The sequence below is a fragment of the Aphelocoma coerulescens genome, chromosome 8, assembly GCF_041296385.1.
Source record: "Aphelocoma coerulescens isolate FSJ_1873_10779 chromosome 8, UR_Acoe_1.0, whole genome shotgun sequence".
Taxonomy (NCBI): domain Eukaryota; kingdom Metazoa; phylum Chordata; class Aves; order Passeriformes; family Corvidae; genus Aphelocoma; species Aphelocoma coerulescens.
In genome coordinates, this window is record NC_091022.1 from 32,089,992 (window position 1) to 32,105,302 (window position 15,311).

The 15,311-nt window shown below is 58.1% G+C and overlaps 1 protein-coding gene and 1 long non-coding RNA gene across 2 annotated transcripts; both read left to right on the forward strand.

The window, feature by feature from the left end:
• Positions 1-8,913: 8,913 nt before the first annotated feature.
• On the forward strand, positions 8,914-12,776 carry LOC138114380 (uncharacterized). Its single transcript, XR_011152603.1, has 3 exons — positions 8,914-9,003; positions 9,402-9,502; positions 12,481-12,776. It is a non-coding gene; the product is annotated as an uncharacterized lncRNA (long non-coding RNA).
• Positions 12,777-13,253: 477 nt separating this feature from the next.
• GADD45A (growth arrest and DNA damage inducible alpha) lies at positions 13,254-15,263 on the forward strand. Its single transcript, XM_069023666.1, has 4 exons — positions 13,254-13,476; positions 13,560-13,661; positions 13,732-13,945; positions 14,492-15,263. The coding sequence occupies exons 1-4, from the start codon at positions 13,433-13,435 to the stop codon at positions 14,603-14,605; spliced, it is 474 nt and encodes a 157-aa protein (XP_068879767.1). The 5' UTR covers positions 13,254-13,432; the 3' UTR covers positions 14,606-15,263.
• The last annotated feature ends 48 nt before the right edge of the window (positions 15,264-15,311 follow it).

Genomic DNA, 15,311 nt, shown 5'->3' on the forward strand with positions numbered 1-15,311 from the left:
ATAATATTTTTATACATGAATACGTGTGTGTGTGTGTGTGTGTGTATCTGGTTATAGCCAAAAGGCATTCTATCAAGAGATTAAAATGTAATAAACAGGCACAGATTTGACATGTCCTTCAAAACACGATTTGCTTGCTCACAGTTTATATCTCTAAGTCATCAAAACCTTTTGGCACCTGTTATAAAATAAACTTTGTGCTCAGCAAGGATGTAATTTCCAATATTTGCTTTGCCTGTTCCAAGAAGCTTGAAATAATTGCTTTCAAAATTAATTTAATTACATTTGTTCAGTTCTTGAATGTGCGTTGCTCATAAATTCAAGACTCAACACCAACTGGTTTGGAAAACTCCATAGTTAAGTTTCTTCAAATAAACTAAACATTTTTGGTTTCATGGATTGCTCTTCATTATATTTCCCTGCAGTGCCACAGCTCCTTGTGCTCTGTTTTTGGGAGGTTTTCGAGGAAACCCCTCCTGCAGTGGCTCTGAGGGGGATTGGAGCAGCTCACCCCCTTCCTGGGATATGAATAATCACCATAAATTATACCCTGAGAACTGAAAACATTCTTTTCTCAAAGCCTTTTAGGGATGAATCAAATGGCACCAAGCAACACCTAATTAAAACACTGAGTGGACGTGCCGATGTTTCCAGGAAAAGCCTGGATGCCCCGTCACACGCTCCGAGGCCGCGTTGCATCACACACAGATTTTACGAACAAAACGCAAACGATTCCTACTCGGATCCCTGACGTGCTTTTGCCAGATGGCACCGGCAGCTTTATGGGAGGGGATTTGCTCACGGAAATGGTCTGCCTGGCTCCGAGGGTTGGGATTTGCAACTCCAAGGGAAGCCGGAGCATCTGCCTTTTGTTGCTTTGGAAAGGGCTGTGCACGTCCAGTTCCCCTGTGCTGCTGAGGTGCGCTCAGTATTTCACAATTTTCCAAGTGCATGAAAGGTTTGGGGTGACAGCTTGAATTAAACACGGGCCAAACACAGGTAGATAGTGACTGGACGAGGGGGAACGGCTTCCCACTGCCAGACGGCAGGGATAAGTGGGATATTGGGAAGGAATTGTTCCCTGGGAGGGTGGGCAGGCCCTGGAATGGATTTCCCAGAGCAGCCGTGGCTGCCCCTGGATCCCTGGCAGTGCCCAAGGCCAGGTTTGGATGGGGCTTGGAGCAGCCTGGGACAGTGGGAGGTGTCCCTGCCCATGGCAGGATATGGAACCAGATGGTCTGTAAGGTCCTTTCCAACCCAAACCATTCCATCACTGTATGATGAAAACAGACTCTAAGTATTTAATACAAACAGGGAAACCGATCATCACGTGAACGCGGTTACCAGAGCTGGGCATTCCGGAGCAGGAAGCGGGAATTGCAGCCTGCAGGAAGCTCCAGCTCCTCTCTGGAGCGTCACACTCTGTGTTTGCATGTTGCTGTTTGCATTTAAACGGCCCCACAATCAGCCATGTGGGTCAAAAGTCCAAATGACAATGCTGTCCATGAGTATAATTCACAGTTTTCAAGCACTGCTGGCCACAAGACAACACTTCCATTCCTAACATTAAAAAAGGGGGTTTAAAATAGTCGAACTAAAAGGGAGCCTTTACACCAAGGGAGGATCCTAGTGCTGTACCCACACAAGCGCTGTGGGTCACACAAAGGACCAGGACAGGACAGAAGTCACCTTTAGACCTCTTTTGAAAAACAACTCTTTAACTGGCACATTCCAATGGATAAGTTTTCCTTGGTGGACAGGCACGGCCTTGCAGGAATCCCAGCCCACACTGGATCAGGACACTGTGACTGGCTGAGGGAAGGACGGATGGCAAGGTCTGCACTCATTAGGCACTAGCAGACAGTGAGGGAGTGATTAAAAAACACAAAGAAGTCTTCCAGGAGCTGCCACCAAAAGCTGGGCTGGCTTCTTCCATCCTCCTGCATGACAGACACGGGTGTTCTCCTTCCCTGCTGGAGTAAACCAGCATTTCCACCGGCCAGAGGAGCAGATCTCCAGTGCTATTTCTGGCTGGGACACGCAGCGCTCCGTGGCCTATGGATATCCCACCTAAAGAGCTGCTGCCCTAAAGAGGCCCCGAGAGCCTTCGGACACGCTACACTCCTCTGCTATTCCAAAGCTTTGCCAGCAGCTGCCGGCTGCCTGCTTAATAAGCAGGAATAGGAAATGCAGCAAGTTTACAGCAGAGGGAAGAGTATTCAGCTGGGTCCTTGCTCCATTCCAAAACCACGGTTTTCCTACTTTGTGACTTTATAAATCTGGTTTACGGGGTTTTCAGTTATTTCACAGTCAGCATAGACAATATGTGAACGAGGAGGATACTGCTTGGAGGTTTCTTCGAATGAATCTTTCAAGGAGGTTGGCCTCAGTGATCTTGGATGTCTTTTCCAACTTTAATGATTCTGTGATTCCAGGCCACAGGAAATACAGGGATTGCTTCCAAATAAAGTCAAGTATGGCCATGACTTCTGAGAATGAAAAAATTTACACACATCACAGAGAAATGTAGCAACTTCTCAGCTTGCATCCACACATGGATCCCTTCAGAGAAAAACTCCCGGAATTACCCAGCACTGCCCAGCTGGACAGCAGGAATGACCAGGAGAAGGCAGAAGTCACGAGGACATCCACGATCTGCAATGCACATCTTTATCCTCCCACATATTCTGCTCATTTCAGCGCAGCACTAGTTGGGATTTTTTTTAATAAGGCAGAAAATGCAGCAGTTTCATTATGAGGAGGGCTGTAAAGATGTGAATAACAGCAGTATTTCTACCCTAAGTACGTGCAGTGAAAAATGCCCTCCCCCAGCATTGCTCTGTGCTTTAAAATGTGCACAGACAAGCGAAGCAAATCATGCAGACACAGAACTTGGCTTGTAAATTAAGGCAGAGTAATTGAGCTCTGCCTGAACTTTCTTCCCCTGAATCCTAAACAACCTGTCGAGCAAGTGTTCTTCCTTGGAGCAGTCAAGGTAAGAGGTATTTTTAGTTTGGAAAAGCAGCACTGGAGCTGTACGAAGCAGAAGGTCGGGTACACCAAACACTCCTTCTGTCGCTGCTATTTCTGTGAGCTGGGCTGGTTTCTGTGAGCTGGGCTGGTTTCTGTGAGCTGTGCTCCAGCCACCCCTTCCCTGGCTCCCAAAGCCTGGTGCTGCAGAATGGGGGTGCCAGGAGGGGCTGGGGCACGGAGTCATAGAATCACAGAATGGGTTGGGTTGGAAAGACCTAAAAGCTCATTCCGTTCCAGCCCCTGCCATGGGCAAGGACACCTTCCAAAACACCAAGATTGCTCCAACCTGGCCTTGAACACTTCCAGGGGTGGGTGCACAGGAGCCTCCTTGGCTGCGGTGATCAAACACCTCCCTTGGAAACTGCCCTGGAGGAGAGAGGCTTTCCCTTCCTAATCTGAAAAGATGGAGAAGAGGAGAAAATTATATTTCCCCTTCATAAAAGGCTCAGGAGAGCTCAGGCACACTGGGATGACGGTGCTGTGGGACCAAGGGGAGCCTCCACATCCCAGCACCCATCACTGCTGGGCTCAGCTCCCAGTGGGCACCGAGCCCTCCTGCCCAAGCCCCTCCGGCTGCCACCTCCAGCACCCGCAGCAGCTCTTCCCAGGGTCATTACTGGGGGAAATTAGGGGTGAAAAATTAGGAGGCGTCTCCATGGAACAGCCAAGGGCCAGGTGCAGCAGTGCTGGGAGGACTGGGACGTGCCTAAGTGGAACCCGCTGGGCAGGCTGGTAACTGTCTGAGCAGAAAGCTGCTCCTCCCTGCCAGCTCAAGCTGCCTCTGCTTCCACAGGCTGCTCCCGTCTCGCTGCCGCTGACACGGCCACTTTGTGCCCGCTGCCTCCTCCCACGCGCCCGCCACTGGCACTGCCACACGGCCACGGGAATGCACCGGCAGCTGGAGCAGGGCCCGCTCTGCCTGGAAAAAGCGAAGACGCTGTGTTTTTCCCCCTGTGCCACCTTATTTCAGGCTGGCTGTGCTGGTGTTGCAGCCCTGTGGGTGGCAGGAAAGGGAACACGTTAAAACCGCGATTGCAGCCGAGCGTGGGGCAGCCCACGGCCGCGTGTTCGGTGTTGGGAGTTGTGCCTCTCCCACTCCTTCCCCACTGCCTGGCCTGGAGCAGCTCAGCCTCCTGTTCCAGGCTCGCTGCTGACCCTGACCCACAGCCACAGGCCTTGGTGCTGAGGGAATCAGGTCCCTGAGAGGGATACGGGGATGCCAGTGATGACTGGGATACCCTCGCACATGGAATGTGCACAGGAGATCCTGCAACAGCCGTCTGCCAGCAGGCTGACTCACTGCCCTTTATCCTGAACGGACAGACAGACAAAATCTGGGCTGGCACTGCCCCTGGGGCAATGAAGCCCTCTGGGGTACAAGTGTCAGCGTGCCCCACGGTGACACTGCCACGGAGGCTGTCCAGGAGACCCTCAGCCAGTCACGGTCCCCCTGGGGAAGCGATGGTGGGGATGGAGCTGCCTCCAAGCCCTGCCAGCGCCCAGCCCGGCTCGTTCTCTCCGTGCCGAAAACCAGCCCGTCCTGTTTGCTCACCCAGCTCCGAGCGGGACCGGCCGCAGGGCGTGGAGGGCGGCCAAGGGAGCTGGGCCGGGCTGCTGAGCCGGCAGCTCCGCTGGATCCGCGGGAATTGCTGCCGAGCCCGGGCAGGCGAGAGTGCTCTGAGTCACCCCACACCAACCCTGCCTGGCGTGGGGCTGCGGAGGGACAGTGCCCACCTTCATCATCCTCATCCTTCCTGCTCACCCTCACCATCCTCATCCTTCCTGCTCACCCTCACCATCCTCAGCCTGCCCCTCCAGCGGCTGCGGGGAGCACAGAGTTCATCCGCCACACAAATAAAAACGGCCTTTTTGTTTTATGGAGCACAATGCAGGGCAGGAACGAGTGTAGGTTTATTTTGGGGCACGGCCAAGGCAGGGCTGAGTTAAGGAAGACACAGTTTCCCACCTGGGAGCTGCAGGAGAGCAAGGAGATTGAGCTTGGCCGAGGTCTTTGCTGCACCAGCTGAACCCTGAGCCTGGTGGCACCAGGATAAACTCTCCTGGAGCAGGGATCAGCGCAGCCCATCCCAGGCCCTCTGGCACCCAAAGCCCTTCTCACACGAGGCACCTGTCCCAAACACGACCCAGCCCCAGTGCTTGGTTTTTCTCGTCCCTGCAGATGCATTTGACACAAAACTGACCTGAGCCAAGCCCTTCGTGCCAGCAGCCCAGCCTGGGAGCACCCAGCCGCTGCTGTTTGCACATGGGGCAGGGCCCTCAGTTTTCCTTGTCCAGCCTGATCCTCCTGCCTGCCTCTCCTGCCTGTTTGGGTTCTGGGAGGAGCCCAGCCCTGCAGGACCCCCGGGGAAGTGGGGAGAAATCCTTGAGGGGCGTGCAGCACACGGAGTGATCCCAGCACCAGCTCCCCAGCACTCAGTTGGGCACCCCTTTGCTCTGCTGTGCTTGATTGAAACAAGCTTGGCGCAAACTCCAGGACCTCGGTGGGACTCTGGGCAGAGCAGGACGTGCAGGAGCAGCAGCAGCTCCCGTGCAGAAACCTCGCGTGTTCCAGGCCCGGGGATGACGCCGCCGCCTCCACCAGCGTGGTGCCAGCTTTGGGCCATGAGCCGGAGCCATTCCTGCGGCACCGTCTGTCACGGACCAGGCTGGTATTCCCAGGCTGTATTCCCAGGCGCTGAGCAGGGCACCGGCTCAGCCCACGTGCTGTTCCCGGGAGCCCCGGGCCCACGCGTGCCGACCGAGCTGCTGCGGCAGCAGCTGGCCCGGGTAAGGAAATACAGGAACAGGCAGATCAAACACGCCGAAAGGAGGTCACGGAACTGCCTCTGCTGCTGCTCGGCGAGGCACCTACTCATTAGGGTGATTACAGGCACCCAGCTCTGCTAACGAGCGGCGTGGGCTGCCCGACCCGCACGTCTCAAACAAGCCTCGGGGCTGTTGTCGCACGTTCGGCTCAGCTGCGGCTCGGGTGGCAGCTTGGGAGGTGTCCCCACTGCTCCCGCCCGTCCCAAGCCCTCCAAAGGGGATCCCAAATCCTGGTAGGTGCAGTGCACCCTGGGAAGGCTCATTGTGCATCCTTGGGGTGTAGAGCGGGGTTGGGGCGCTTCCTGAGCTCGGAGCTGATGTACAGGCAGGAATATTGAGGCGCAGAGACCACCCTTTTCCATGGATGTTTGGGGGGATGAAGGGGCTGGACCTCAGGGCAGCGCACAGGAGGCTGCTCCCAGGCTGAGCATCCGGGGGCTGGCTCTCCATCACACACCGTCCTTAAGGCATCGGCCACAAAAGTGCCTGAGGAGGAGATGCAAAGGCTCGGGATGTGTTTGCGAGAGCTCCTGCCCAGGAAGTGAACCTTTGCCTGGCCACCCGTCCTGCCTGGATCCCACCCGTCCTGCCTGGATCCCACCCATCCCGCCTGGCTCCTGGGCTGCAGGCACCGCAGACAAATGAAAGATGCTCAGCCTACAGCCCAGGACCTGCAACAAGACTCCCAACCCCTGCCCACGCTGAGGATTCTTCAGCCCTGAGTTCTTCACCCTCTGCCTTGTGTCGCTCATGGACTGTCCCGGTGGTGATGTCCCACAGGGTCCCCACGGCTGCTCCCTTAGATAAGGACACAAACGAGCAGGGAGCTGCAGGACTGACAGCTCTGATAAGGTGCCACAGGGAGCGCAGTCCCCAGGCTGGTGGCATGATGGGCATCATCCCCAGGCCGGTGGCAGGGTGGGCATCCCATCCTGCCCATGGCACAGGTCCTGTTTGTGGTCAAGGTGATTGGATCACAGAATGGTTTGGGCTGGAAGGGACCTTAAAGATCATCTCTTTCCAACTAATTCTAATTCTAATTAGAAAATTATGCATATTGAAAAAGAAGTGTGCGTTTTCGCAAGACAAACAAATCACCCTTGTTAGAGGTTCATGTTAAAGGATTGGCCTGACTGCTCCAGGAAGTGAGTGCAGGTCCTCCTCCCCCCGTGGCAGGTGGGAAGCGGTGTCAGCCACATCCCCGGTGACACGGCAGCGCTCAGGGATGCCGGGAGCCCCCGGCCCTGCTCCTGCCCCACAGGACATTGCTGTTCCATGAGGCCAGCCAGGAAGCAGCTCCCTGCAGGTGCCCTGGAGCATGTGCAGCCGCATTTTTCTGCTTCTTTCATCACCTCTAATTCCTCCTAAAGAGCTTCTGGGCTTGGGGCACAAGCCCCACATTCCCCTGGGGCTCCCCCACTCTCTGCACCACTGGACAGGTCTGGTGTGGAGATGCCATCAGGATGGGATGTCCTGAGGTCCATCCCACCCTGCTCCCACTGCTCCTGCAGCCGCTGCCTCCATCCTCCGTGGGATGGTTTCTCACCCAATTTTTCCTCTGGTTTTGCAGCCCAAGTGACTCCCTGGGATGTTGGTGGCCCCCAGCCTGCAGCCCCACAGTGGGGCAGGGGGGTCAGCACAAACAGACCCTAATCCCACTGGTGCCACCAGGCTGTCCTTGTCAGGATCCCATGATTAAAGGCTGTACTCATCGTTCTCTTTTTCCTTACTGCAAAACTACATTAAAAAAACCAACAAACGCATTTTTCCTGCCGTGCCAGAACCGCGATATCCCGGCTTGAGCTCCCGGGTGCTCCCCCCGGTGCGGCCGCCAGAGGGCACCGGAGCGACGGCGGCTGCGTCCCCTCCGTGTCCCTGTCCCTGTCCCTGTCCCTGTCCCTGTCCCTGTCCCTGTCCGTGTGCGGGCAGGGACCGAACCTGGGCAGGGATGCTCCAAACCCATCCAGCCTGGCCTTGGACACTGCCAGGGATCCAGGGGCAGCCACAGCTGCTCTGGGCACCCTGTGCCAGGGCCTGCCCACCCTCCCAGGGAACAATTCCTTCCCAATCTCCCATCCAGCCCTGCCCTCTGGCACTGGGAAGCCATTCCCTGTGTCCTGTCCCTCCACGCCTTGTCCCCAGTCCCTCTCCAGCTCTTCTGGAGCCCCTTCAGGCCCTGCCAGGGGCTCTGAGCTCTCCCTGGAGCCTTCTCCTCTCCAGGTGAGCACCCCCAGCTCTGCCAGCCTGGCTCCAGAGCAGAGGGACTCCAGCCTTGGAGCAGCTCCGGGAGCTCCTCTGGAATCCCTCCAGCAGCTCCAAGTCCTCCTGCTGTTGGACCCCAGGGCTGGAGGCAGCTCTACAATGGGGTCTCATAAACATTATATACATTTTATATTGTATATTTTAGTTTATATTTTGTAATCTGCTCTCAAATAAACACCCCAGTCTCATTATCTCTACTGCAATGACCATCGAACTCAGGGCTTCGCTCCAAGGTCCTTCCCCTTTGCTTTCCAAACACTCTTCCCACTCCGTGTATTTATAGGAGACAAAATGAATTCAGATGAACGATTTAATGTCCCCCCCTGAGCTCCCTGCTGCCCACAGAACACCAGTAAATGTAACTCTGACTGGAGGCTGAACCACCCTGGTCCCCTGATTCCATGTTCATGACTGGGGGCTGGTTTGGGGACGGTCCAGCCCACCCTCTGCTCATACCGGAGCTCTTCTGCATGCACAGGGAAAGCAAAGCACCTGGGAAACAGGGAGCTGCCCGTGGGAGGCTGGGTGTCTCCAGCAGGGCACAGGAAGCCAATTCCTTGTGGGGCAGGACAGTGTTCCCTCACGGAAGAGCCACTCGTGTGCTGGTTTATGGCTCCATGCTGCCATTAAATGGACAAAGTTTGTTTTTATTTTCCTGCAGCTCTCCCTGTCCCCATCCTGGACTTCGCCCGGCGCTGCCCGGCCGGATGATTCCCACCAGCACTCGAGGCTGCCACGTGAGCCCGGCCTGCACAGGGTGGGAAAAACACCTGCTCCATGCAGGGAGGAGGGGTGGAGGGATGCATCCAGGGCAAGGGATGGCAGGCAGATGGAATTTCCCTGCCAGCAGCAGCACAGGTTTCTGCTGCCCTGAATTCACAGGTATGAGGAGCTGCTGGGAGCCGAGCAGGGACTTGCTGGGGCAGCACCTCACAGGCTGGGGAAGGAAAAGACATTCCAGCAGCTACCCAGGGTGGTGGGACATGGGTGATCCGTAAAATCATAGAATGCTGGGATGGTTTGGGCTGGAAGCGACCTTAGAGCTCATCCAGTTCCACTCTCCTGGGGAGTGGGCAGGGACACCTTCCACTATCCCAGGCTGTTCCAAGCCCTGTCCAACCCGGCTTTGAGCACTTCCAGGAATGGAGCAGCCACAGCTGCCAGGGTCTCACCGCCCTCACAGCCAAGAATTTCCTCCTAATCTCTAATTTCCACCCCCCTCCTTCAGTTTAAAGCCATTAAAGCACTCCCAGGCTCCCACTTGTGCTCCCTGTTTGCAGAGTTCCTGCTGCCGAGCCCCAGAGTGCTGCAGCCAGGGGGACCCAGCGATGTTCCAGCACCACGGAGGGCCACAGGAATGTGCTGAGTGCAGGCAAACCAGGTGGGATAAACACATCCCAGATCCCGCAGCCCCCCAGCCCCCTGCCCTCCCACCTTCGGGAGAGGTAGCCCCCAGTCAGGAGCCTGCACAGGAGCCTGGGCCAGGCAGGAGGTGGCTGTCTGTTCCAGGGAAGTCCCATCCCTGCTCCGTGCCACCGAGCTGGGCTCTCAGCTGCACTCCCGTGACCTGGGAGGTTGAGAAAGCTGCTGGCACCGTGCCCAGCTCTAGAGCCAAACCCAGCCAGGCCCAGACTTCCTGGCTTCCCTGTGTGCTCCCAGGTCTGGCCAAAGTCAAACCCTGAACGCCAGCAGGGGTGGCTCCAGCTGAACCCCGCTTTTAGTTCCATCAGGGATGGAGAAACTCCAAGGAAAACAGGGGGAAAGTGCCTTCTTGCTCTTGTTGTGCTGCCAGTGCTGGAGGGGACATGGCACTGATGGTGCCAGGGAAGCTGGACCCTGGGGCAACCCCAGGCTTCTGCCCTGCTCCACAGGGAGGCAAAGCCAAAGTTTCCTGGGTGTCAGAGCCCGGGGGATCTGCTCCTGCAAGGGTCTGGGGTGGCATGCCCTGCTCTGGGAAGCTGGAAGCTGGACACAGCAGCGAGCTGGGGCACCGGGGTCAGGTCGGTGACACGGAACTGGTGGCACTGGGAAAACAGCGGCTGCTGGACCAGAGGCCGCCCCTGGAATGTGCAAGCTGGCGTTTGCTTTGCAGCAGCACCCGCTGCCCTCGGTATCCAGCGGATCCGGAGGGGACTGGGAACACTCAGCGGCCCTGGCACAGCAGCGTGGGCTGCCCAGGGGATGGGCAGGGTGTCCCAGCAAACGGACACAGCGGGATCTGCCCCCAGCAGCGGGATGGTCAAGGGGCCAGCGGGGCTGGACAGAAGCCCCATGTAGGACAGGGCAATGCAGGGAAAGAAGGGAACGGATCAGGGACACCCAAACAAGGGACAGCAGAGAGCCAAGTGGGAAGGGAGCAGAAGGCCCCGCGGGGCTCAGGGGCCGGGACCACCCGGAGGCAGCCCCCGGGAAGGGCCTTGGCTGTCTGCCGGTGGCTCCGGCAGGGACGGGGCTTTGTCACCTCTCACCGACACTGTTTGATGGTTGGTCTCATTCCCAAAAACTGAAATTAAACAACTTGAGGCTCTGACGTGCAGGAAGCACCTCTCCAGCTGGCCCAGAAGTCCTCCCCAGCACAGCTCCCATCGAGGGCTCCAGTGGGCATCTCCCACATCCCCGGGGGTTAACCCACTGCTCGCCAAGCTGCCTCCAACCACGGGCAGCCAAACCCCACAGCCAGAGAACATTTGGGGTGAGGGTCTGCCGGGTGGGGGGAAAAGCTGAACCCCTTGGCTGAGCCCGACACAGCTCCTGACCCCCGACTCTGTGATGCTGAACACGGAGGGGAGGGCAAGCACAGCCTGGTGAATGATGAAAGTCAGGATTAAAGGGCAGGGGGAGAGCAAAACACCCCGGCCACTTTTGGCAGGCGATGAAAGGAAGGTTTAGCAGCAGCTGCCAGCTGGGAACTGACGGAGGGACAACTGCGGGTCCGGCTCCATCCCGGGCTGCCCAGGCCGGCAGCCACAGCACATCCCAGCACAGCCACCCACTGTCCCCGCAGCAGAGCCGAGGCACCCAGGCACCTCCCGAGCATCCCTGCTGCTCCTCTGGGAAAAGGGAGAGTCAGGAAAACTGCTTCCCAGCCGGGAAGCCTGCAGGGAAAGCGCAGTTTCAGAGCACTGCCCGCCAGGTCCCGGAGCTGCCGCCGCCCAGGAGAGAGAAAAGAGGCTTCAGCTGCCTCCCAGCTGCCTCCGAGACAGATTTAGCTCTGGGGCCGGCACAGATGGGGCTGCGGGGCCGGAGCCCTCGCCGCAGAGCCGGAGCCTGCAGTTGCTAATAGAGATACAGCAAATTAAGCGAACTTAATTCGGAGGGTCACCACACAATGCTCCCACCTGTTTTGCCGCGGTCCGGCCATCTGCCACCCCTCCACCTGATGCAAAAAGGGCTTTTTTCCCCCTTTCTCCCAGCGCTGTGGGCTTCGTTAAGTCGTGTCGGGTCTCATCAGGCTGCAGCAGCAGGACGGGGGCAGCCAGAGCCCAGCCGGGGGGGCACTTGCAGAACAAACTCCTGCGAGGTTTCCTCCCGGAGCCAACACAACCGGGGGGTACTGAAATCACCCTTTGCATTCTGCTCTAGAAATGGTTTCCTATGTCCCTGAAGTGTTCCAGGCTGGACAGGGCTTGTAGAAACCTGGGATGGTGGGAGCTGTCCCTGCCAAGGCAGGGGGTGGGACAAAACAGTCCCTAAGGTCCCTTCCAACCCAAACCATCCCAGGACGCTGTGGCATCTCGTGTCCCAGATGGCCAATTCAGTGATCCTGCAGGAGGTGCACGGAGAGCAGCTCGGCACCACCCTCTGCACATTGTGCTTCGGCAAACACCACTGTGGAAAATGGCTCCTGCTGTTCAGGAGCTGGAGGAAAACACTGACACAAGCAAAACTTTAAAGCACACGCTGCCAAAATCTCCGTGAGGGACCACCAAGGGTCCCGACTGCAGCCCTGCTCTATGGAGCCTGTGGGAATGTGCCAGCCCACAGCCAGGCTGGGAAAGAGCTCTGGCACCGGATGGAGGGGTTTGGGTGCAACAGCTGAGAAAGCTTTGACACAGCACCCGTCAGGAGAAATCCTCCCCGGAGGTCTGCAGGGCTGACACGGAACATCTGGAGTGGGAGCAGCTTCCCGGAGAAGCACCCAGTTCTTGGAAACCTGCAAAGGGAGAGATCACAGAACCACAGACTGGTTTAGGTTGGGAGGGACCTTAAAGATCAACCAGTGCCACCCCTGCCATGGCAGGGACACCTTCCACTGTCCCAGGGTGCTCCAAGCCCTATCCAGCCTGGCCTTGGGCACTGCCAGGGATCCAGGGGCAGCCACGTTGTTCCCTGTGGCAAACATTGTCCCTGTGTTTGAAGGTTGGTGAGGCTGTGTCCTGAGCACACTGGTGTCCCCTGGAAGGAGCACTGCAAGAGTGTAATCCCTGTGGAGGCAGGGAAGACAGAGAACTGCATCCATCGAAGGATGGGATTCTGTCCCACTGCCCCTCTCAGGTGAGGCCCCACCTGCAGAGCTGCCCCAGCCCTGGGATCAACACCAGGAGGACTTGGAGCTGCTGGAGAAATCCAGAGGAGGCCCCGGAGCTGCTGCAGGGCTGGAGCCCCTCTGCTCTGGAGCCAGGCTGGCAGAGCTGGGGGTGCTCACCTGGAGAGGAGAAGGCTCCAGGGAGAGCTCAGAGCCCCTGGCAGGGCCTGAAGGGGCTCCAGGAGAGCTGGAGAGGGACTGGGGACAAGGCGTGGAGGGACAGGACACAGGGAATGGCTTCCCAGTGCCAGAGGGCAGGGATGGATGGGAGATTGGGAAGGAATTGTTCCCTGGGAGGGTGGGCAGGCCCTGGCACAGGGTGCCCAGAGCAGCTGGGGCTGCCCCTGGATCCCTGGCAGTGTCCAAGGCCAGGCTGGACACTGGTGCTGGGAGCAGGCTGGTCTGTGGCAGGTGTCCCTGCCCGTGTCCCATTCCCATTCCCATTCCCGTTCCCGTTCCCGTTCCCTGTCCCCGTTCCCGACCGCTCCGAGCGGGGTCAGGCCCGGCCGGGCTCCGCAACAGGTGGGCGTGGTCTTATTTGCATAAGCCAATGGCAGCGGGGTATGCAAATGAGGGCGGCGCGGGTTGGCCGGGGCGGGCGGGGGTAGCGCGCGCGGGGCGCCTTTGTCCGGCACAGGCGGCGGGGCCGGAGCGGCCGGAGGGCGGCCGTGTCCTGTGCCCGGTGTCCTGTGCCCGGTGTCCGTCCGTGTCCTGTGCCCGGTGTCCTGTGCCCAGTGTCCGTCCGTGTCCCGCGTCCGGCTCTGTCCCCGTGCCCTCGCCCCCGTGATGACTCTGGAGGAGCTGCCCGGGGAGCGCCGCGCCGCCGGGAGGTGAGGCCGGGGGGGCGGCGGGGGTCGGGCGGGGAGCGGCGCGGGGTGGCCGGTGACGGCCGGTGCCGCGTGTCCCGGCGCAGGATGGAGCAGGCGGGGGACGCGCTCGAGGAGGTGCTGAGCAAGGCGCTGAGCCAGCGGAGCCTCACCCTCGGCGTCTACGAGGCGGCCAAGCTGCTCAACGTGTGAGTGACCCCCCGTACCCCCCCGCTGCCCCCTGCCCGGTGCGCCCGCGGTGACGGCGGTGCCCCGCAGGGACCCCGATAACGTGGTGCTGTGCCTGCTGGCGGCCGAGGAGGAGGAGGCGGGGGACGCGGCGCTGCAGATCCACTTCACTCTGCTGCGGGCCTTCTGCTGCGAGAACGACATCAACATCCTGCGCGTCAGCAACCCGGCGCGCCTGGCGCAGCTGCTGCTGCCCGCCGCGGGCCCCGACCCGCCCGCGGACCTGCACTGCGTGCTCGTCACGGTGAGCCCGGGCCGCCACCGCGGGGGGACACCCGCGGCTCCCCGCTGCCGGCCGGGACCCCTCGACATGCCGCGCCCGGGGCTCGAACCCGCGGCCTCAGCGGGCCGGCACCGGGGGTCCCGCGGGGCTTCCCGCGCCCCGGGGAAAGCGGGGTCCTGCTCCCCTTTTTCTGCTTTATCTCCCCCATCTTTCTCCTTTGTTTTTCCCCTCTTTCTCCTGTTGTTCTGGGGGAGGTTTCCGTATTTTTCCTCCTTTCCCCTTCTCTATTTTTCCCCTCCCCTCTTTATTTTTCCCTTTTTTTTTCCCTTCCCTCTCCCCTTTTATCTCTCCCTCTTTTTTTTTTTTTTTCCCTTCCCTACTCTGCCCCAGAGTCCAAAGCTAAACTCCTCACATGCTTCCAGGCTTGACTTGTTTGTTTGCCTCGGTAGCAATTTAAGATGATTCACACTCCTGGACCTTCTGCTGTGCTTTTTGTTTTTCCCCCCCCGTGCCGCGCTCGGGCTGTTTTTGCTGCCCTGCTGAAGCTTTTTGCCGTCCCCTTTCCAGAACCCGCAGGCCTCGCAGTGGAAGGATCCAGCGCTGAGTCAGCTGATGTGTTTCTGCCGGGAGAGCCGGTACCTGGACCAGTGGGTGCCGGTGATCAACCTCCCGGAGCGGTGACCCCGAGCCCGGCCCCATCCCGCTGGAGTGGTGCAAGACTTTCGCAGTTGCTCAGGAAGGAACTCCCTGTCCCGGCTCCAGGATTCCAGGGGGTGGGGGGGGGGGGGGAGGAAAAATAAAACCCAACACCAAGAAAAAAAAAATATAAAATTATAAAGCTAAAACTGACGTCGGGGGGGGTTTGGCTGCAGTGGAGCGAAGCGTGGGACTGGAGCCGAGCGATGCCGAGTGTGGGAGCCAAGGAAAACAAGGGATGAGCCCAGCCCGACGTGCCTGGGGTGCCCTCCCGAGAACACCCCTCACTCTTTCTGTCCTTAAGTGCCACTTAAAGTTCCTGCTTTAAACACCTTAACGAGCAAACAAGGTTAATCGAGGCCTTTTGCCAGCAATGGTGTTGTATTTTTGGGATGATAATTCTCACGTTTTTATGCTAAGATATATAATAAGTTATTTTCTGATATTGATGGAGAAATTATTTATACTTGGAGGTTTGAGAACCGAAATGCCCTCAAGCAGTTGGTCTGCAACCACGAATCTTCTCCCAGTTGGCTGCAAGAGCAGCGCCATTAATATAATTGTTTGAAATTCGAGTGTTTTTTGGGGTTATGGTGTTCTTGTTTTGTGTTTTCTTTTTTTTGAAATAAAGCGTAAAATCAAACCTTTGGCCCAGGGTTTTATTTCCTTACTCCGTGAGTGCACAGGCATC

Bases quoted from the DNA above. Each gene is read 5' to 3' on its own strand.
- GADD45A (XM_069023666.1), top strand. From the start codon at position 13,433: ATGACTCTGGAGGAGCTGCCCGGGGAGCGCCGCGCCGCCGGGAG. The intron at 13,662-13,731 runs GTGAGTGACCCC...GGTGCCCCGCAG, and splicing joins GCGGCCAAGCTGCTCAACGT to GGACCCCGATAACGTGGTGC. The intron at 13,946-14,491 runs GTGAGCCCGGGC...TCCCCTTTCCAG, and splicing joins TGCACTGCGTGCTCGTCACG to AACCCGCAGGCCTCGCAGTG.